Source organism: Grus americana, chromosome 5 (assembly GCF_028858705.1).
Source record: "Grus americana isolate bGruAme1 chromosome 5, bGruAme1.mat, whole genome shotgun sequence".
Lineage (NCBI taxonomy): Eukaryota > Metazoa > Chordata > Aves > Gruiformes > Gruidae > Grus > Grus americana.
In genome coordinates, this window is record NC_072856.1 from 30793948 (window position 1) to 30817038 (window position 23091).

The following is a 23091-nucleotide window of genomic DNA, read 5'->3' on the forward strand; positions in this document are numbered from 1 at the left end:
CTGTGATAACATATTTAAGAAGAAAAAAAACACTTAGAGAGGGAGAGCTTTTGCAGCCGGAGAGAGGAGTGAGAAGATGTAAGAAACTCTGCAGACACCCAGGTCAGTGCAGAAGGAGGGGCAGGAGGTGCTCCAGGCGCCGGAGCAGAGATCCCCCTGCAGCCCGTGGTGAAGGCCATGGTGAAGCAGGCTGTCCCGCTGCAGCCCATGGAGGAAGGATGAGGGGGTGTAGAGATTCCACCTGCAGCCCGTGGAAGACCCCACACTGGAGCAGGTGGAGGCACCTGAAGGAGGCTGTGGCCCGTGGGAAGCCCACGCTGGAGCAAGTTCCTGGCAGGACCTGTGGCCCCGTGAAGAGGGGAGCCCATGCCAGGGCAGGTTTGCTGGCAGGATTTGTGACCCCGTGGGGGACCCCACGCTGGAGCAGTTTGCTCCTGAAGGTCTGCACCCCGTGAGAGGGACTCCATGCTGGAGCAGGGCAACGATGAGAGGAGTCCTCCCCCTGAGGATGAAGAAGCGGCAGAAACACTGTGAGATGAACTGACCGTAACCCCCATTCCCCGTCCCCCTGTGCCGCTGAGGGGGGGAGGAGGTTGAAGCCGGAAGTGAAGTTGAGCCCGGGAAGATGGGAGGGGTGGGGGGAGGTGTTTTAAGATTTGATTTTATTTCTCATTCTTCTGCTCTGTTTTGTTTGGTAATGAATTAGATGAATTTCCTCTCTAAGTTCAGTCTGTTTTGCTTGTGACGATAATTAGTGAGTGATCTCTCCCTGTCCTTATCTCAACCTGCAAGCTTTTCGTTATACCTTTTCTCCCCTGTTTAGTTAAGGAGGGGGAGTGATAGAACGGCTCTGGTGGGCACCTGGCCTCCAGCCAGGGTCAACCCACCACAATGGGACAACTAAGACCAAAGATAGACTTGAATGAGAAGGTAACAGAACACTATACAAAGAGGAAGTGTTTTCTGGTGCCATGGGACATACAACAGTTTCCAGCCTTCTCCCTTTCTTGCAGTCTCACTGCTGACACGTAATTTACGTTGTTTGTGCCTTGTTATCACCCTCATTTTAAGGTGAGGTAATTACCTTCAACGAAGAGGCTACCGAAGAGGCTACCAAACCGCACTCTGACCTAACAAGTGGTGGCACAATGTCAAGAGTGGGAATGGAGACATTGCCCCACCTAGGGGAGCTGATTGATGGGGGCTCCGTTAGGGTAAGGTGTGATTTGTGAGTCTGAATTTGCATCTCCATGGCTGGGTGAGTGTTGTCAGCAGGCTTTGTATAGGAGGTCACACCCTCTCACACCTACTGTGTTTGAGAAGGAGCTGGCTTTGTTGTTCAGAAATAGTTATTGGCACTCTCTTTAGAAAGAGCCAGTGCTGTGGACCTCCAGCAGATAGAGGCACTTAAGCCTTAGAATAGCAACTTTCTTCATTCAGATGCAGATACTTGTTTGCCTATATGATGCATCCTCTATGGGCCTTTTTGACTGGACATCCTGATTAAAATGCTTACTTCTGGTTTTCTGCAAGATGCTTTATCCCTTCATGTTTGTTCTGGAAATCTGAGATGTAGAACTGAGGCCTCTGGATTACACTGTAGAAATGTGGCACCAATTTCTGTGTGGAGCAGACTGAGTAGAGTTTTCCTAGCCAGGTTACCTACTCGACTTTAAATCAGGTTGTTAGTGAACAGAATTATCATCTCTGTGGTTCTGTGCCCTTAGGGGATTTCAGTCTGGCTCTTATGCAGTTATTTCATACTTTCCTGTTTCTCAGTTGGGTAACTTTGTCAGTGTCATTGAAGAGGTCAAAGATGGAAGAAACCAAAGTGGTACTTCAACTTTCTCCCTTGTAGTGTGATTCCAGGGCATTGTCCCCAGGTGGTTATACATCTGTCAGCTGCTGTACTGTGGGTTGGGTTTTTTTTTTTGTATTGTGAAGATGAACAGAACTACTCAATTTTGCTGTGTGCTAAAAAGTATTTTAAGACGACAGTTCTTTCTGAGTGACTTGATTTATGAGAGAAAGGTATAGTTTGGAGGTGGAAGGGTATTCTGGTATATAACTGAGTTGTTGTGACAGAATTTGCCTGGGAAAGTGCTCTAGATTAAGTGTAGGATGCCTGGCTGTTTACAAGTAACCATCTGAGCCGTACAGTTTGGATGCATGGAGGGAATGTGAAAATCTATTGACATCTTTAGTTACTCAACTAGTTTATTTTTGGGAGCTCATGAATTGGCAGGACATAGTGACCCTGTCCGAAGGGGAAAAGTGTAATGACTTTGAATGCAGGAAACTTGGTGAATATTTTGCCAAGTTACTTGCTACTATTTCTTTGAGGCAACTATAATGGAGGTTTTAACCCTTTGCTTTCCCATGGAACATTTTTGCATAGTGTTGATATATTTTAATGAAAATCCAGTACTGCTCTGTCAACATGCAAATGCTTAATGCATCATACAACAGATTTGAAGTGTGTGAGGTTTTTCTTGTTTGAAAAAGGGTGAAAATGGTTTGGTGGTAGATTGCTTGTTTGTAACCCTTTATAGTGTTACACACGTCGTTTGGAATAGGTATAGCTTGGATTCATAACTGCTCTTGGGCACAAAATGCTACAACATAGAAAAGACACAGCTGTCTTGCACACAGGTAATATTGGATGGTGCACAAGTAAGGAGCTGAGAGAAGTTGTTTTTATGCACAGAAGCACAGCTGTATTTTGCATGACACCGATACTGCTTTTGCACTATGTGGCTAGACAGACCCGGCAAACAGGATCAAAACCTGACAGTAACAACTGCAAAGTCTTGTGGAAACTTTGCCCTTCCTATTATAAATTTTCTGCATGTGACTGATTTACACAAAACTATTACCACTTAGCATAGTGCATAACAAAGTAAGAACAAGAAAGCTTTCTTGTAGTGGGTTCCTTGTAGCTACTACTATAGTCCTGGTTTGGAGAGCTTATACAAGGTTGCATGGAGTAACTTGGGAGCTTATTCTGGAAGAAAGTTGGTTTTCTTTTGGCTTTCAATATTCTGTACTCTTACACCATCAGAAATTCTCAACTACATTGTCATTTTAGTTGAAAACTACTTCATTGCTGGGAATAAGTTACTTTGAAGCATTTTACTTAGTGTTACTTGCAGTTGTCTTAATGAAAAGTTAAAGCTGTGTCCATTATTCTTAATCATTCCATATCCCTTTATTCATTCACATATTTCACTTGTCTCACACCAGCGTGGCGGGATTTCTTTCAAATGCTGAATTTTGAGAACAGATGATTTACCAATCACTTTGAAGGGAGAGAACCACTGATTTGATTTTTGCGTGTTATACAAACAATTTAAAAAATGCCAACAGATGAAGAAATAAAGCAACGGTTAATACTTGGCATGCTGAATGGACCATGGAGAGCAAGGTGACATCCCCTTTTTTTATACAAGTAATTTTTTAAATATTTTTTTTTTAATAAGGAAGATCTGGAAAACTCATGTGCCTGGAACAGTGTCAACTGTCAGCTTATCTATTCAGCAACAGTCCCTTACTATTATTAAATACAATTGCTGGAAAAATTGTCTTGGGTCTCACATCTTAATTGAAGGCAGGGATGTTAATTTATTTTTGAAGATTTTTTTTTCCCATGAAGTGTATATTAGGTGTTAGTTTCAAACAGTATGAGTTCTTTTTTCAGTACCCTCAGTGCTAATTTTCAAATTCATTTTAATAAATCTATAACTTATTTGTCTAGTATTTTAGATTAGCTGTTCCTAGTTTTAAGAACAAAAGCTTCCTCCATCACAGTAACTTAAAATATTTCCAGCTGAAAAATCTTTTTATTCCCCTTCTCTTTGTAGATCACCTTAAATACAGGTTTAACAATTACAAACATCTTGTTGGTTAAACATGGAAAAATATATAGCTGTACTTTCTTGTTGCTTAGTAGTTTTTTGATAACTGAGAAGTTTCTCAAATTGAATTTTTGGAGGTGAAAAACCTCTGAAGTCCTTGATGCATCTCTTACAAGAACTTCTTGAGAGCAAAATAACTGGTTTTATTTCAAAATTTAAACAAAGGAGTGTTTTTACAATTCCTTGATGACTGCAAAGACATTAATATGCTTCATAATTTAATCAGATTTTTTGTTGCGCTTGTTTGTTTGTCGGGATAAAGCATCATTTTAAGAAAAAAATATTTAAGAAAACTACTTATGCAAAACTTTTTCCATTTAAATTGGTTCTTACCTGCAGTGAATCTAGTCATGTAAATGTATGCATGTATACATACAGTATAGGTATAATGTATAGCCAAGATAGAATACAGCTGATTATTAATCACAGGTGTTCCTTATTGTTGTGACTTCAAAGAAAATGTGCTTTGCAAATAGCATTCATCTCCTCTTCTTGTCAAACAAAATATCCAATATATAAATTGGATGCTAGTGTAAAGGGAGAACACCAACTTTGACCAGGCTGCAAATATGTTATGGCCTTAATTTCATTGAAAGCATTGCATCTCTTGGAAGTTGAGGATTAAAGCAGTTGAGATACGCTTTGTTTTAGGGTTTTTCTTGAGGGTTGTGGGTAGCAGTGTATGGTTTTTTAAATATTCAAAATAAAAAAACCTTCCCTGTTAGCAAAGTCTGAACACTGTGATGTAGCTAGGCTCTTTTTAATCTAATTTATCATTTTAGGGAGCTTGCTTTCCTTCTAACGCAGAAATTGAAAAAGAAGCTGTGTATATTCTTTGCTTGTGGAAATGCAGAGCAAGTACCATAAACAACAGAAGGGGCTGTATATTAAAAAAAAAAAATTAAAAAATCCTTATCCAAGACCTAAATGAAACGAATGTATTCCGGGATGCCTTTATGTGCACTGCTGGACAGGGTGCAGGACTCCATGCTTGTGCTGCAACCGTCTGTTGCCTCACCTGTCTTTGCAGGGGTGTTTAGTGCCTGGCTGGGCCTGGGGGGGGGGGGGCGCTAAATTAATGGAGTGGGGGGCCTGGATGTCACAGCAGCCGCAGCAGCCACAGGTCATGGCATGCCAGGCTGCCTGCAAGGGCAGGGGGAGCTGCCAGGTGCCTGGTTCTGAGGGCAGCCTGTGCTTCATGACTCTTGAGACCGGTGAGCTCAGCTGCAGGGTGGACACAAACCTTTTGAGAGATACTGTTTCTTCAGGCTGTCACTTGGTGTCTTGCTCAGCAGCTGATGCATTTCATTGGAAAATGCAGCATCAGAAAAGCACGCTCTTAGACTCCAAGTGGCTTTGGAGCAGCTGTACTAGGGCTAAATAAATATAGCCCTCTAAGAGGAAATAACTTTTCTACCAGATATATGCACAGATGGATTGTAATCATACCGATGCCAGCGTTTGCCTCAACAAGAGAAAAAACTTTTTAGTAGAGAGCTATAAATGGAAATTTGTGCTTACACTCGCTTCTTGCAGCAGTGATTTGAGAGCACTACTCCTGCATAGTAGGAATGAGATAGCGATCTTAGGGAGTTTGAAAAACTAAAGGAGCTAGGGAGATACAGGCCATGAGCTACAACAGCAATGTAAATTAAAATTTATTGGTCCCCAGATGCCTAAAAAGTGTCCGGGAGCAGTTCTTTTACAGCAGTGTGAGTGGACCTGGATAGTAGAGATGTAGGTGCCAGAGGTAGTAACATACTGGGTGTTGGTATGCTCAAAGAGAGCAGGGGAGGATAGCCTTTCCCTGCCAGGGGGAAACCCAGTGTCTTGCCACCTCCAAAATACAGATTTCATTTTGGATAGAAAAATAAGACTACTTTTTTTTTTTTTTTTTTTAAAAAAAAGGGCAAATTTGGAAGATATTTAGTAATTACAGATACACTTCCTAAAAAATTTGATAATAAGTAGCGCAAAGTACAGAGCTAAAATTATATGCAGACAGCACTTATGAGAGCTGTTGCTTCTTCAGAAAGGAATTATGATGTTAAAATAGTGGATCTGGTATAAAAGCATTCCAGATTTTGGTTTTTTTTCTTTGAATGAGGGAGTTCTTTAATGAATACTCTAATGAAATATTGTTCGTCACTTCGTCTTCAAATACTAAGATACTTTAATGATGAGGGATTTTGCTTTGAAAAGGCAGCTTTGAACTGAAAGCAAACTTGTAGATTAAAACACCACCACCCTTCTGTGTCTGAAAATAAATGGATTGTATCTCCTGACAGAAATGGTGCCAGTATCCAGAGGAGGCTTTAGGGCCTTGTGATGGAGTTGCATGCTTTAAAGACTAAAAAGTAACTTTAAGTTAGTCCATGTGTTTGTAATTTTATGTCTGTCCTTTTATTTCTTAAAAAAAAAAAAAAAAAAAAGTTGTTAAGCTTTAGCATGGGAGGGAAGAGGTGGTCAGTGATTGCTTTTAACCGCTGAGGTTTTCCAGAATGCCTGGGAAGGACACAATGCTGCTTTTGCGGTGCACGTTCACTAAGGTCTGCACAGCAGAAGAGACTGCAGCAGATCTCTGGCGAGAACTTGCTGTGCTCCACAGGCCAGTTTTCCACAACTCTCAGCAAATTGGTCACCACTGATTATTCTTTCCACATGTCGATTTTGTGCATGAAGCTACTTTAGGGAATTGAAGCCAAAATTCAGGAGTTGGAAGGTTAATTATTTCCCTTGCCTTTTTGCTTATGTGTGCAATTTGCTTGGAGGGAGAGGGAGGAAGTGTTAACCATTTGCAAGTATACATCTTCCCCCATTCCTCCCCAGAATGATTGTGGAAATTAGTCCTAGGCTGGTTTAGTGAAACAGCTAAGTCGCTTTCAATGGTGGAGACTGTTCTAAGTACACAGATCAGCAAGAAACACACAGTGAGTGGATATTGTTACTGAAGAGTTAGCTCTTCAGAATGAACAGGAAAAGAATGCATCCATATTTGGCTGAGGAAATTTTTACTATTGCAGCTAGGCAAGCAAAGTGTCTTTATTGCTACAGACTTTACCTGAAACTGTTTATTCAAAACCCACCAGAAGTATCATTTTACTTGCTTAAGGTATAAAAAGCTTGAAAAGTTGGAGTGTGGTAAGCAATTTCCTTTTTTAACATTAGAGTTGCAGATCTGCTTATTTTAGAATTTGACTAGAGAGCTAGTGAAGTGATACTGGGAGTTGAGCAACTGACAGGTGGGTTTTTTCCCGACTGCTGCTGTTAAAAACCTAAACCTTTGAATCCAATGTCTACTGAATGTTAGGGGAAGGTATGTATATGACATTTTTCAGCTGATTTTTGAGAATTCACAATCTTTGAAACTGTAAATAGTTCCTCCAATGATACTGAGAAATTTGGCACACAATATTCTTTCCATATCAGAAAAACAAAGTGTTAATTCCTCTTCACTGTGCAAATATCTGTGCATAAAATAAAAATATACATATTAACAAGTGAAATGATTGAGAAAACCTTTTATTTCTTCAAGGAAGGGAGCTGAGTTGTAGCTTTTTTGTGTCCAAATTTGTCCTATTACTTTCAGGTAAGGGAAAAGTCAAAAAATTACATTAAAGAAATAACCAATTGTGAGAAGATACTTGAGAAAAAAAAAAAAGGCACACTAAGAAGTTATTACAGTTGCTTAATTGGATGAGTGGTTCACGTCTTTTGAAACAGTTTGTCCTGCCATGATAGCTTTGTGGAACTAAGTATATTTAACTGGAAGGCATTGTGTTCTAGAAAATGGACAAAATGCACTGGGAGAGCATCTGCAGGGACCGATAAACTTCTAGTTTCAGAAGGGAGATATTTTCTTTTTCCTGCTAGTTTTTTTGTTGTCTCACCTTTTTCTGAAGTGTTAGCTTCCTACATGTTGCAAAATGAATGAAAACCAGCCATTGTACTTGACCTCAATCTAAAATCGAAAGTGATAAATTCTTCAGCCCTGGGCCTCTGAAGCTGTTGCTGGGGGAAATCCCTGTCTCTGTGCAGATGCTACTGTGAAGCTTTATGCCAATACCAGGGTCACACATCTTGCAGAAGGTGGGCTGAAGATACATGAAGAATGTGGTAACCTTGATGAAGCAAAGCTGTAAATATAGAAGTGGCTACAATAATACAGACGTAACCGGCTACATGTAAGAACCATATACATGTAGAAGCTGGTTTTTTATCTGAACTTTTTTCCCTGATGGTCTTATGTGCAAGTAGTGATGAGTGTGAACTTTCTTCTGCTTTTTTGTTCAGTTTTGTTGCTCTGACAGTACTTTCGTGACTCTGATTTGGCATATTTTGTCTGCAAGGGAACCTTTTGTGCTGAGTGTTCAAGATTTTTAGTAAGTAAGAGAGAACAAAGTCACAAATATAAGTGGTGGGAGATTTAGGAACAGAATTGTCTTAATCTAATAGGTGAATTTCATCACAGTTATGTGCAAATTGGTACTTGTTCATTCTTTCTAAGTAATACTGTGACTTGGCATTCCTTGTGCATAACTCTCAAGCCTTGCTTTTTTTGTAAACAGCTGCTATAAATACGTAGCTTTTTATGGAAAGGGGGAAAACAAGACTTGCAATTGCATCTCTAGTGTTTGCATCTAAAAAACTCTGGCCCCTATTTTATTTTTTCCATGACACTTCATTATATTTCACAACCAAGCATGTGATGGTTCTGCCCCTCCCTTCCCCCTCTCCCCCCTTAAATGATAGAAATCGAACGTTCGCGGGTGCAGAGCAAAACTGGGACCAAGGAACCATGATGCCCCCCCCACCTCTGGGGCCTCAGAACGGCCAGTGCAGAGCAGCTTCTGTGGTCTGCTGAAAGAGTCCTTGTTCCTGCAGACCAACTGCTGTGATGTCTGCCATGCTCCTGCTGAAAATCAGTACAAGTTTTGCTCTTAACTTGGCTGGAGACAGAGTTAAACAGAAGATTCAGTTAGAGGGTTCAAGGGGTGGAAACTTGTCCCTGCACGGGTGGGCTCTGAACATGTGTAACTCATGCATCTGTTTCTTGTGGGCCTGAAAGCTGTTTCTTATTTGTGGCACCTCAGATGTTGCAGTTGTGGGAAAAGAACAAAAATTCTTTCCCTTGGAGTGGTTGTCGGGAAGGAGGTTGTAAAGATGGGAGGAACATACATGTCATGGTAATTGCTAAAAGCATTGTTTTACTGGATTTAAGAGCTCCTCTTCCTTTTTTTTTATTCTCTTAATTCCAAAATGTGATTTTATGCTTATGGTGATCATAAGTGATGTAAAAATGTGATTTTATGCTTATGGTGATCATAAGTGATGTAAAAAGATGAAAATATGTATCAAAGCTAATCTATGTATAGCTATAAATTATTATATTCCTTCCCTTCTTTCTTCATTTGAATTTGTAATTGCTTGCAGGGAAGGGATTTGATTAAGTTATTCAGCATCATTACGTAATCCCTAGACAACATTAATAACAACGTCATGTTTGGACCTGAATAGGTCTGCCTAGTATTCCTGAATTGCCCTGTCTCCCCCATGGGCACTACTGTGCGTATATGCCTTATAGGTGACAACTCTAATAAAAGCTAGAAAAATATTTTTAGATCCACTTTGACTTCTCTATGCTTATCTTGAGTTTATTATTATGCACGCCATGCAGTCTTGTGGGCAGGCTGAAATAGGAAGAGATGTTTCAAGGAGGTTTCACTTGCACTTTAGCCATCCTTAGGACAGGATTTCAACCTGAGTGAGACACTAAAGGTGATAGAAAGGGTAGGGCACTAGCTTGACACTGAGTTGGGTTCCCTGCTCTGTCATGGACCTCTTAGGCAAGTCACTGCATAGTGTCTCTCTCAGACTCAGTCCCCTTCAATAAAAAGGGAATAATAGTAGTTCCCTCCCTTAAAGAGGCGTTGCGAGAGTAAGTGCATTAAAGAGTATATAGTGTTGTTATACTATGATTATGAGGCCGTGCAACTGTAAAATAGAAATTGCTGTAATTCAGTTTCTGTACTACAGTGCAAGAAACAAAGCCATGGACAGTAAGAAGAGTACACCTGGCTAATGTTATCATTTTCTTAAAACAATGTGAAACCCTCAGCCAGTACAGTTCATGGAAGTGGAAGAGCCCTTCGCCTTAGCCTGTGGTTCCAGGCAGAGTTTGTGGACCCGTACAAAGGCATCGTAGCACACTGCATCTGTGGAGTGTTGGTTAGAGATCTCTAGTATGATACTGCCATATATATATATATTAATGTTAGAGTTCTTCTACAGATATGGGTGGGTGAACTTTTATGTGCTTTAAAAAACATTGTGATTTTTATATCAAAATACCCTTAACATTTACATCAGAGTGGGGGGAGTTCTACAGGGTATTTTAAGTTCTATACCAGTTTCTGAGTTTTGCTGCATCTGTTCAAAATGAGGAACAATCCTGCAAATGCAGTCTGTATCTGCACAGTATGAAGGAGTGAACAGTGGACAAAACTGAGATCAAGGAATTCCAGAAGAATAATCTCTTCTTGGCTATGTGTTTGCTCTTTAGTGCAAAACAGGCTGCTTTGTCTCTCTTTGTTTACCTGTTAAAATACAGAATGTTGCACATGACACGTGTTGTGAAGTTGGTGTTAATGTATTGCTTTAACTGTTGCAAAGTGTTACGTAAATATTAAGTATTCCAGTAACATCACATTTGTTTGTGGGAAAGTTCCTTCAACTACTTTCCCCAAATGAAATTCGTCTTCAATGTGGCAACTAGAGGAATGTTTTTCTGCCTTGGTTGATTCGTAGATCTCTTCCAAATGGGGGAGAACTGTGTAACGAATGTCAGCCTGCTGATGGGAGACTGGATGTTCGTTCTTATTGTTTGGAGATTTGTTGAAAATACTGAAGTCATCAGAAGCTGTGGGACATAAGTTCAACTAGTAAATCATTTGAAATAAGAGAGTGCTAGCTAGCTGGTGTGGAAAAATCCTATAGAATCCACTAGGTGCAATATGGATTGTAAAGGAGCATTAATCTCAGAATTTCTTTTTTTTTTTTTTGGTGTGAGAGGATCTGCTTAATGGAATGCATACACCAGAAGGGAAGATTAGTTCATTAGCCTTTAATTGTGAGAATGAAAACTATATTATATAAGGGATTTTAATTTTTCTTAATGCTTAGCAATTTCTTTTGGAGATGGTCAAATGTTTAGCACTGATCCTCTTACCAGCTTTTCTAGTAAGTTCCTGTGTGACTTTCCAATTATTTATGGCCTGGGTTTTTTCCACAATTGGGAAGGACTTACTGTTAATAGCAATTACGTGGTTTGTATCTATAGCAAATACAGATATTCAAAGTGTAATGTGGGATTATTGACCAAAAATGTCATGACTTCGATTAGAATGTATTTATATTGTTCCAGGACTTGCAGAGTGAACTATGTAAGTGCAGGAGGAAATGTAAAAGCATGTTATACTTCTGATCTGCTTAACATTCACAGAATTCCATGTGCAGGTGGACTAATGTGTAAACTTTAACTTTTCCTGAAATATTAAACTTGATCATCACAACCTTTATTTTGTGGTTTTACTAAGAACTGAGTCTTTTGCTCAACATAAAATAGCTTTGTAAGGGCTCTTGATAGAGGGCACCTTTTCTCATGCTGTTATTGAATGACATTTTTCCTTTCTAGTTATAAGGTGCGGGTTGGGTAGGTTCTTGTTGAGCTGAATCTTTAAGAAGCTTCTGAGTTTGACTAAGTATGAGGCTGGTGTCACTTAGGCCCAATTGTGGAAGTGCTTTATAATGTTAGGATACAAATAAGCCACTGCAGAAATGGAAGAGGCTCACTTTGTATTTGATCCAATATTAGTGCCAACCATCTGCTCTTTCTTTCCTTCACTGAAATCCCTGTGTCTAAAAGGAGATTGGACAGGTGTCTGGCAGGTAACTGGCAGGGAGCTCTGAATCTGGGAGCCTGGAGAGTGCTATAATTCTTTAATTAAAGATTAAGAAATCAGAGTTCTCTCTGGGCCCTTGGATTCTTTAAACCTTGCTGGCTTCCACCATGCGATGATTATGCTTGCCCATGTCTTTCAGTGTTCCTACCCCCAGTATTAACTAGTGTGCATTTACCTAGCTGCATTGTTGTAATGCCTGACAGCCCCAGTCATGTCTGAGAGCTTACTGTACCTTGTAACAGACCGAAACAATAAAAAGACTTTTTTATATTCAGCAGTGACCGCAAGACTTCTTAAAAGACATCATTTTAGAAATATGAACTAAAGTCATGTCAGTGCTGTTAAAGACTGCCTACTTGAGTAATTTTATAATAGAGTAGCTCAGTCAATACTGGCATCTGTCTGGCTGCAAGGCTGGTGATGTGGGCAAACCAACATCAGCATTGCTTCAGCTTAGATAACTGCTGAAAAACAAAAAAGATATTTCTGGGTCGAGTGAGGCAGAGGGAGGCATATGACAAAAGAACAACTATGTTGTTATTTGTGTGACCTTTTTCCTTCATTTTTTGCTCCCCTCCCTCTTCGGTTATCGCTGCCTTGTTGCATTATGTCTCAAATTAGACTTTTAAGGTCTTTGTGGAAGAATTCCCATCTAGCCTGTTAGTGCGTAGATAATATGACTTTTATGACCTCCAAATACTTCATGAATATTGGTGCATTGGGTTTCAGGTACTCTCATTTTATGAACTGAAGTGGCTTGCTTAAGATGCATGTCTGTAGCAGAGCTGGAAATTGGTCCCAGATCCTTTGAGGTTCTGCCTGTGCTTTTAGTTCCAGCTATTCAGCCAGACTTCGGCGAGTGATGATGTCTACTTGGTGGCGTCAAGAGTGTCTCTCCTGTCAGCTGCAGTCTAGGTATTGAGTGCATTTATGTCTCTCATGAAGAAACCTCTGGGAATGGAAAGTATCATCACCTCTATGAACTTTCCACTTTCTTTTCCCTTATTTGTAGGCTGTTACCTCTTGAAAAGCCTTGAAGCAATCCGTGAAGTGCTCAGACTGTGGTATTCCACACAGTGGACACCTATGTGTGTCTGGTTTTGTGATGGAGTGCTGGAGAGGTCAAGATGGAAACAAACTGAGCCTGCAGCAATTTTTCTGTTGCAGACAAGTGCATTCAGATGTGTTTTCTTCTCAGGGCTAAAGTGCAGAGAGATTTGGTCTGTCTCTGGGGTGTATCCGTGCAATTCTGCAGCTGGTGTGTTTGTGGCGGGAGAGGCATTCGGAGCGAAGGACACGTTGTGGTTATGTCAGCTATGCGAATGCAAGGGCAGGGAGAAACTTTTGGCCTGCTCTTTGCCATTCTGACTTTAGAGCCTGCTGTGATTCCTGCATGTTGGAGTATTGGTGTCTCTGTTGCTAGCAACTGCCTTCCCTGACAGCTCCAAACAAAAAAGCTTAAAATAGCTAGCTAAGTGCTTACAATTAGAAGAACTGTTAACCCATTTCCAGTGGGAAAGAATAGTATGTTCGTGTAACTTTGTGGTACTCCTTAATTGCTGTGCTCTTTCTGCTCTCTAAGGCTGCCCAAGCCTCTTCAGATCATGGAATTTATCATGATGACAGATTATAACAACTAATACTCCTAACTTCAGTACAGTTTATAAACATTAACTAATTTAAGAAATGTACCATATACCTATTTTGTTAAAGGGTAAGCCTGCACTGTGTTGCAAAGCCATTTGTAAAGATGGGCTTTCCTGCAGGTTTGTTTGCAAAAGTCCAGTTGACATAGCTGTCTCTTTCTCATAGTTCTCTCTAAGAACTGCATGTTGTTGCTGTGCAAGACAAAAGATGAGTCTGGTGCAAATCATGACTTTTGTTTTCGTGAGATGAGGTTTGGGCAAAATTTCAATTATTTTGGAAATACCACTCAGTTTTGTTTGAGAACAAATTACACTGAGGATCTAACTTGTACCCTTTCAATAGCTGGTAGAAACAACATAGTTCCTTTAAAATAAATCAGGAGGGTTTTTTCCTTTTGTTGTTTGTTTAATAATCTGCTTAGTTTTCAAATTCCAGTCTGTCTTTTTAATAGTTTTTCTTCCTCATCCATGCTGATTTTGTTCTGGTGGAGCTGTTTATGTAAGCCAGGTTTTGCTGGGCTTGTTTGTTCTAAGGATGAGACTAATCAGCACTTAATGGGTGTTTTCTTTCTAAAAATTTTTTTGTGTCTTTCTCATACCTTTAAAACAAAAATATGTGGAAAATCTGAGGTGCCTTTTGAAAAGTGAACCTCCAATACTTGTACCAAGTTTACAGCTTGAATTGAGGTAGACAACCCAAAATATAGGTTATTTTTTGAGTATTCCTTTGAAAGTATATAACTCCCCTCTCATAGGACTGTTATCTGAAAACTTCCTTTTGAGCTGCATCTGTGGTGCTTCAGACCTCCTAATTCAAAAACCAAAAATCCTTCTCTGTAATGTCCTGCATACTAGAATGCATATGTGTGTTTAGATGGAATGTGGAAAATTGTGGTGATAGGGGATAAATAAAACCATGTCCATGGATGTAAATAGTAGGTCAAATTATAATCAGAATGCATGCTTAGGTGAATTTTAAGACCATTCAAATGGCAAGGAAATAATTAAATAACATCTATGAGAACACATTTTCACTGACTCTCCTTTATTACATCTTTCTACATTTTGTGTTATTTTGCTTGCTGTAGGTAATTAACCTATGATGCTGAACGTCAGGAGTGGTCTGGATTGGTGCAATACAAGCTACCTGATTTTGCTGGCACATAGTCCTTCAGCATGACCATTGTATTCCCTGCTTCATGTCACAGGGCTAATGGACTTCACCTTTGAATCTCTGGTTAGCGCTGTGGTTTAATACAGCTTTTATCAATTCCCAGCCTCTGAAAATGGGAAAGTGAAAGTGGTAGCAAAGTAATTTTACCCATGCTGTCCTCAGGGCAGAGGCACACTTGAAGTCAGTCATAGCTTCAGTCTTTCTCTGCATTTGGCCAATCACGTGAAAATTTGGGTAGGCCTTAACCGCCTTCCATGTGTACTACTTTTTTAGGTATGTGTTTGCTAGCCTCAGGCAGGCACCTTCTGGCAACAGTGAAAGTTGTCAAGCTTCCTGGATGCGTTTTCCCTTTTGTTGTTGTCTGTCTGTCTTTGAAGCAGCTTTCCTTTGATCTCTTTGCCCCTATTGTGGGTGCACTGTAAAGAGTTCCTTTTTTGCTATGCAATGTTAGCAAACAAGTAAGCCTTCCCCATTTCTTAGGCTTTATTGATTCTAGTACTTTCATCTGATGCTGTTCTCTAGATTAGTTTCTTTCTTGGAGGTGTTGGGGGGGATGATTGTTACCTACTTATATTCTTTTGCAGTAGACTTCTTTTAAACTGGAGACTGTTGAGTTGGTTGGTTTTGGTTGTTCACTTTGGGCTTCCGTTGCTGCTCTTCTGTGGTGCTAGACTCTTGGAAAATAAATGGTTTACTGTAGAGACAGGCTTTCTAGGTGTCTGTGGAAAATGCCCTGCCATTTGGGATAGGGTGACAGGGACATAAAGCCAGCATCCTTCATTTACATTTTTTGCTTTCTTGGACAATGTCATGTTTCTCAGTTGCTTTGAGCTTTCCTCTGCCTTTCTTCAGAAGATAGATTGCTGTGCTTTGCTGTATAGAATTTACAAACATGGTCTATTTTTCTGTTTTCTCTTGTTCCTTCCCAGTGCGATGTGTAGGAAAGCTGTGCTGTTATCTTTCCTGTTCAAGGTGTCTGAAGGTGGTGAGTGGGAGGTTGCAAACAATCTGCAGGAATTTTGGTGTAGCTAACTGTCTGGAAGAAAATGTGACAAAGTGAGGGTGCAGGAGAGGCTTTTGAAGATGAGATTGAAGCTGTTTTCATATACAGCAGCGTAAGCATAGGATATGGATAAACTGTGCGATAAGATTTGCAAATCTTCTACCAAACAGAAAAAATGTCCCATGTTTCCATCGCTTCCTTGGTTCTTAGTCAAGATTGTTGCAATAGGTCGTGGTGGTTTCATGGGGGGAAATTTCTGTTAGCTGGAATAAGTTTCTTGTTTGTGATGCCCACAAAGTAAGTCTCCAGTCATTTTAGAAAGACAAACCACCAAAACCAGAAACAAAACCTGCCCTATTGAGCTACCTCTGTCTTGCTATTGCACTGGAGGAATTAAATGTTCTTTGCCCTTTCTGCACATGTGTAAGTAGCACGCCCAATTTTTATCTTTTGCGTGTAGATTTAAACCCATGGTTTTTTGCAGGATTGGAGGGGAACTGGTAGCTAGTATCCTATATGCTGTTCTTGATTTTTGACCTGGTTTGTTGTGTGATCTTAGAAGTGAGTTAGTTCCTCTGGTTTTGTTCCTTATTAGTAAAATGGCTGTTATGATTCTTTACCTGTTTCATAAATGTGGGATTTGACCATAATAATGAGCAAATTAGAGAAGGAAGGCTCGATTGCTCTGTCTTGGAAGGACACTGAGTAGCTTGCTGTGTTTGACTTAAATGTAAAAATTGTTCTTGGAATCTGTTCATCATCATTAAAAGTGATGGAGCTTCTTACAGAGGAGATCAGTAATATGAGTTGCTGGCAGCAGGAGGATTTAGTGAGAAATTATTCTCATAACTCTGTTTTGACAGATTTCCTGTAAGGAACTGTGACAGCATTGTTGCTGTTAAGGCTGAGAATGTACATTAGCTAGAACCCATCAACACTTTGTATTTTTCCACATGAAAAAACCCCAAAAATAGAAGTATTTAGAAGCTAAGATTAAAGCGGTGAGATGGTCTGCGACCACTTGTTATTATTTTCTGCATCCTTAACTTTGCCAAGGTTTGAGGAGAAGTCAGAGCCTTTCCTGAGTCATTTCTGCAGCATTCTGTCATAGAGAATTGTGTGCAAATGATCTCAAAGGAGATTAGGAATGTGCAAAATTTAAACTTGCTTATCATGCCAAATATAGGTGGTGTAGCAAATGAGCTAAGCAAAGCACAGGACAGCACAGCCCTCAACAGGTGGGCTGAAGAGTTTAAGGTTACTACAGCGTGTGAGGTCATGAACTTGCTATGGGAAATTGTACAAATATGCACATACTTAGTGAAAAGAGTATTTAAAGAAATGGAATAATGATGGGTGGTTATGAAATATACAGGCAAAAAGTTTTAAAGGGAGATAAAGGCATTTTATATTAAATGGTTGCAATGGAATGTTTTTAATTTGTCCTCTAAATCAAATAACCTTTCAACTTTAAAAAAGAAATACATTAAAAAGGTTTCATAGCAAACTCTGCAGGCTAATGATAAACTGGGACAAGATGGTTATAATGGACAGGGAAGTCTCAACGATTCTGCAGAACCTACTTTGGGTTGAGTAAAATCTACTAATGGGTGCTCAGGGCTGGCACCAGCCTAGTGGAGTGGCTCTGAGTGCCTGTGCCTTGCACTCCTCAGACATCTCTGAATTGAAAGGACTTTATTAATTTGAGAACAGCATCCTGGATGCAGGCAGACATTCCTCCTTAGTGCTGTTGTATATTTAAGTAAGTCCTTCAGGAGTCTTTGCCTAAATCTAGCCCACATGGTGTTCTATATGTGTTTGATTAATGCCGTAGTGCAGGCTGGAGAGGTTTTAGCTAAAAATGCTAACCCTAACTTCTCTTGGTAAGGTGCCATAGGTTACTTAGGTTTTTTTCATTCCAGAAAATACTGCATAAGTGCCCATTGAGTAGATGTGTATCTAATTTGACATTCTTTTTAGGTCTAGAAGATAAAGCCTTACAACATGAAAAATTCCTCAGAAATCTGATAATATTTACATTATTAAAGGAGGTGACATGCAATTAATGTTCATCTGAAGAAAGGCTGAGAGATGTTCTTGCATGCCAGAAGTTCCTGGAAGTGAAAATAACTGATGATGTTGCATGCCAAATCTTAGAGTTATTAAAACAAAATATACTGATGCTGGGTTCTGCTTTTTCTCTGTGCAGTGTATAAGCAATGCAAGGTATCATAACACTTCGGTATATTTCGAGGCAAGACACAATATCTTCTGGGAATTACAGTATCAGAACTGTCTCTGTGCTTTATTCAAAGGTAAGAAATGGTCAGGGGCACACTGCTCCAAAACACACTTAAGCCTGGAAGTGTGTTGCCATTTTACTGTGCTACTGCAGGCTGACTCTTGTGCTGAAATTAAAGTAAAACAAAACAAAAAAAACCAACCCAAAGCTGGTAATTGGCTAGGATGATGATAATGTGAGCTCATCCCTCAACCTCAGGGAGGGAAGCCTGCTTAGTCATAGAGCCAGCAGTGCTCAGCCAATGAAGCTGCCGAGTGTGAGCTTTCCTGGAGCATAGTCATGCTGCAGCTTGAACATTTATCACTTCAGCTTAAACTATGGACTATTATTATTAGGATGACATACAGGATATTTTTCTGCAATTATTCTATATAGAAAGAAATTCTAAAAAGCTAATTTTGTGATGTGTTCTTTTACCATCTAATACTGGATGCACCAGATCCTCTTTTTTTTTTCTTTCCCTTGGTGATCTCTTAGTTAGAATTTATTTATTGCACACAATTGGGAGAGCTGGGACGTTCAATAAGCATGTTTTGTTCAAAGTACTTTAAATCTCTTTCCTCCCCAGTAATGTAATTTTCACTATCCTGTTTTTTCTGCTGTTGTAACTTGAGTTGTTCTTCAATCACTACAGTCTTCTCAAGTGATGAGATAACCTAAAGGAGGGAAAGGAATATGTACTTCTGTGTTCCATGAAGGGAGTCCTAAAAAATATTGCATGGCTCTTAGGGAAGTTATCTCTGAACTTACTTTTTTTGTAAACTTTGCACATTAATATTTTTGTTACATCTCTTTCCTAGATAGGTGCAGTTCTAAACTGAGTTAGGCTTTGCAATGCTGGTGGCTTCTTACCTAGTAATGGAAAAAACAGAGCCAAAGTCCAACACAAGTGGAGGTTTGTGCTAATGCAACATTTTCTCGCTAACCTCAGAGCCCTCTTTCTAAAGGTCTTCTGGATACTTGTGTGTATGGTAGTTGCAAATCTCAGTTACCACTATTAAGAACAGCATCAGCTGTTTGTTTGGGGTTTTTTCCTTCCTTTTTTTAGAAGTGTTAAAAACACAGACCCTTGAAGTTGTGTGCCAGCTTTTAGGCAGTTATCTTTGCGTTCTCTCTCAAAGTGTAGGAAATCTACAGCAGAGCTTCTAAAGGTTGTCTGGCAGGTTTAAATTTGGTCTAGTAGTAATGTCTTCTGATACACAGAAAAACTTGCCATGTTTTCCTCGGAGTTAGGTGACTGATCAATACAACAGCATGCAGAAGCATCTGTGGAAGGAAAACTGTTACAAGGTTATCTAGTTTGGAGAGAAAAATAGCTTGTGATGATTTCAGAAAGTAAGATTGTGTCAGCAACCACTGCTAGTAGTATTACCTCAGGGACTGTGGTTTAGCTGTTAGCTCTGTTACATTTGTAACACTACTGCAAAAAGCAAGGAGTGAGAATAACATTAATGCCTCCTAAGAGACATAGCAACCTTTCCACCTCTACGTTTTTGCTACCAGGGATCCAGTTTCCTGCTGTAGGATGTTTTTTCCTCTTCTAATGAAGTTTTGAAATAGGAAAAACTTACTTTATGAAATCCTCGTTTGTGTGCTAGTTGCAGTTTAGAGAGAATTTTCCATCTCACGTGTTCACAATTTCTCCTAGAGTTATTTTTGTCCTGTTGAAAGAGGACTGGAAAATGAGCCGAGACGTTGTGCTTAGAGGAGGGAGGAACACCCTGGCTCCGTGATACAGGGTGGCAGAGGTCCACGGTTTGTAGCCAAGGCGAAGGGGGAGGGAGCGTGGGGGGGAACAGCCATGTAACAGCCTGAGGAAGTGAGTCACTTCGCTCTGAAACACAGGCCCATGGTTCCAGGAGCACTGAAGCCAAGCTTGGCCTCTGAGGTGGAAGTTGCGTAAGTTAAACTCTTTTGTCTTTTTCTCCTCATCATGCTCCCAACCCCACCCCAGTATTAAAATCTCCACTGTAGCCATATCCGTTTAGAGGAGACTCAGGTTATAGGACTTGAGTGTGCTGCATGCTTTTATTTTTCGTTTTATGTAGAGAGATAAATGGATTGCAGATTTCATTGGAGGTGATGTGTGTATTAGTCTTACCTGCTCCACTCAAGAGAAACTTGATTTTATAGCAGAAGGGATGCAATAAGAACAGGTTTTTAACAGTTTATTAAAATCTTTCTGAAATATATTGGCAGTGTGAGTTGAAGTGGAACAGAGTGAATATTGAAAAGAGATAGTAATAGAGCCTTACACTTAGCAACTTGAGTGTTAGTTGCAGTTTAAGAATTTAATTAAATTTAAAACTAAACTTCTTAAAAGGTTTTAGGTATCCTAATAGAAATACTAGTGTATGTGTTAACACATTAGAGCTTAATCCTGCAAACTAGGCTTTTAAAGCCTAAGTTTGTGGATAGCTTTTTTCTGTGGAAGAAGAGGGTAGAATTGTCCTAGACTGCATGTTCCAGAAAGGCTTTCTCTTATGTTTGTAGCTTACGCTAACAGATATTTGCTGGTGTCTGGGAGCAGCTATAACAATCTGCCTGAACTACTTTTCCATGAGTGTGACCTGAGCAGGAACAGTTGCTTTCAACTGTTGAAGAAAGTATCTGAGAGGACAACAGGTTGAACAGGCCCTGTCTTCAGTGCATGGATGCTTAGTGGGCAGTTCCTAATTGCAAAGCAACTGTAATGATTGGGGGGGGGGTGTGAATGATGGGCTGCCGACTGATCCTTTCCTTCAAACCACCAAATTGAGCATCTTGCTGCGAGTTTGACTGCAGCCTTCGTGTAATGTGCGTGTTTTATATGTCTTTGGGAAACGTGGCCTAACATGTTATTTTTCTTCTGGTGAGTCACGAGGGTTTTTTGGTTCGTGTTTTTGAGTTCAGATTAAAAACAGATTATTCTGGCTACAGGAAGACATAGAAGTAATTGGCCAGATGAGAGGGAATTAAAGAGAAAAACCTTCAGGATGAGCTTGAGTGATTAGTCAGAAGTCTGTGTGCAATTGGGAGTTGCATCATGCAAATACAGTGTGATAACTTAGTTTTACAAAACAGATGTTTTGTTTTACATTCTCTAGCAGGTCAGATCTATTATTCCTTACACGTATTATCCTGGTCTTCGTTTCCATGGGAAATGGGACAGACATACACGTTGTTGCTTGTTGCATGAAGATTTATATGCCAGTTATGTCTGTTGATGATTCATTGCAATTGCTTCTCTATTTCAGGACCTGTAACTAAGTGGACCCTACTGACCTCTGAACCACAAAGGATAAGAGTGAAAAGAAGTGGGAGAAGCACACGAAGAAAAAGGAAGTGGATGCACTTTCATCTGGACTTCTTTCCTGCCCTTTATTACTAAAACTGAATGGAAAAGAGAGACTTCCGTGCCTTTCCTCCACCAGCCTCAAGCATGGGTGGATTGTAAATACAGTGTGTGCAGCTGGGAGAATAGACTGAACCATGAATCTTCAGGCTCAGCAAAAGTCTTCAAGCAAAAGGACTGGGAAACGAATTGCCTATTTTAATGAGCAGGAAATAGCTGTATCATCAAAAGAATCACAGCAGCAGCTTAAAGAAGGACAGTACTATGGTCATGGAGGGAATATTCCGGTCTCCCAAACTATGGAGATTCCTCACACAGGAGGATTAGCAAGTCCTCCCAACAATGTTGCTTTGATGAACTCTGTTTACAATCAAGATAGGGGAGAATCAATGATGATGTCCCAGGCAGTAACAGCTGTCAAATGGCAGAATTCACTAATGGGAAACCGGTTGCCAGAGAGGGGTGACAGCCACTGGCAGTCTCCACCTTCAATGTGGAACCACAGTATGGTTTTTGGGGGCAACCCAAAAGGACCCCACTCCAATGCTGGTGCTCCAGGCTTCTATGGCCACCCAGAAGCCCTTAAAAGAAATCAAGAGAAAGGAGTGTTCGTGTCACAGCTGGACTTGTATGGAGATGCCGTCCAGCAGATGATGTCCCAGAAGGCTCAGCTGGAGCAGCAAGCACTGGTGAGACAGCAAGCTCAAATGAATTCTTTTCATCAGATGCAGAAACAGCAGCAGCAGAATCAAAGTCTGCCGTTGCAGCCTTTCCAACTTGCATTTGGTCACCAAGGCCAAAAGCAGGGTCTTCCTGAATTGTTACATGTCTTTCAAGAAGCCCCAGCTTCTTCCAGTCCAGCATTTACTGCTCAACAAAAACAGCAAGCTCTTCCCCAGCTACAACTGTTTGAAAATTTCTATCCTCAACAGCAGCAGCAACAGGCTGCCACACAAGCCTTCAGTCTGCAGCAAACTACTTCCATAGCACAGCCTCATGTGGCAGCTGCGGCACCTCAGCATCACATGATGGCACACCAGTTTCAGCAAACAGAGCGGAACCAGGAACTATTCAAGGCTCTAACAGAGCAGAACCAACAGACTGTGCTACCTCAGACCCAGATTCCCTTTCCAAGAAGGTCACGGAGACTCTCCAAAGAAGGTGTCCTGCTGACATCTACAGGAGAAGTGTTGGCTTCCAAGCAGGCAGAAGAACAACCCAGCAATTTATTTCTACATCACTGGCAAGCACATCAGCAAGAGGTCCCATTACAGCAGCCGCCTGAATCACTGGCCCACAACAAAAGTAGCTATTCGCACCCCAAGAGAATGGATCTGGGCCAGAAGGATGTCCTGGTCAATAGTGAGCTGTGCCAGATGGAACCAGACAGGCAAGCCACAGCCCAGAATGGTAGAGATGGGGAGAAACAGGCGGCAGCAGCTGAAGAAAACACTCAGAGAACTAATGATTTTCAGGGTGTCAGAGGTGGTGTAATCCAGAGTACACGACGGAGACGGCGTGTTTCTCAAGAAGCCAATTTGCTAACTTTGGCCCAAAAAGCTGTTGAGCTGGCTTCTCTTCAGAATGTAAAGGTAAGGCATACATCCTAACCAATATAGCATGTTTTAGACTACAAAATAGGGCTGAAATGAAAAGAATTTATGTACATATGCAGGATAGGATGGTATCTTGATGCAAGAAGTGGCGTAGTACAGCAAGGGCTGCTCTGGAGTGGTGGCACGTAATTTCAGCTGCCG

General features: G+C 40.5%; 1 protein-coding gene across 8 annotated transcripts in view; it reads left to right on the top strand.

The window, feature by feature from the left end:
- The window catches only part of MIDEAS (mitotic deacetylase associated SANT domain protein), a 64743-nt gene that overhangs the window by 15228 nt on the left and 26424 nt on the right, over positions 1-23091 (top strand). For 3 of the 8 annotated variants that reach the window (XM_054826804.1, XM_054826800.1, XM_054826807.1), the window contains one exon: positions 21237-22926. In XM_054826804.1, the coding sequence (XP_054682779.1) occupies positions 21472-22926 (1455 nt within the window). In that variant the 5' untranslated portion in view covers positions 21237-21471. Of the gene's footprint in view, positions 1-17907; positions 18014-18044; positions 19756-19845; positions 19900-21236; positions 22927-23091 lie in introns of those variants that run through there. The other 5 variants (XM_054826802.1, XM_054826803.1, XM_054826805.1 and 2 more) reach the window with 4 other exon arrangements.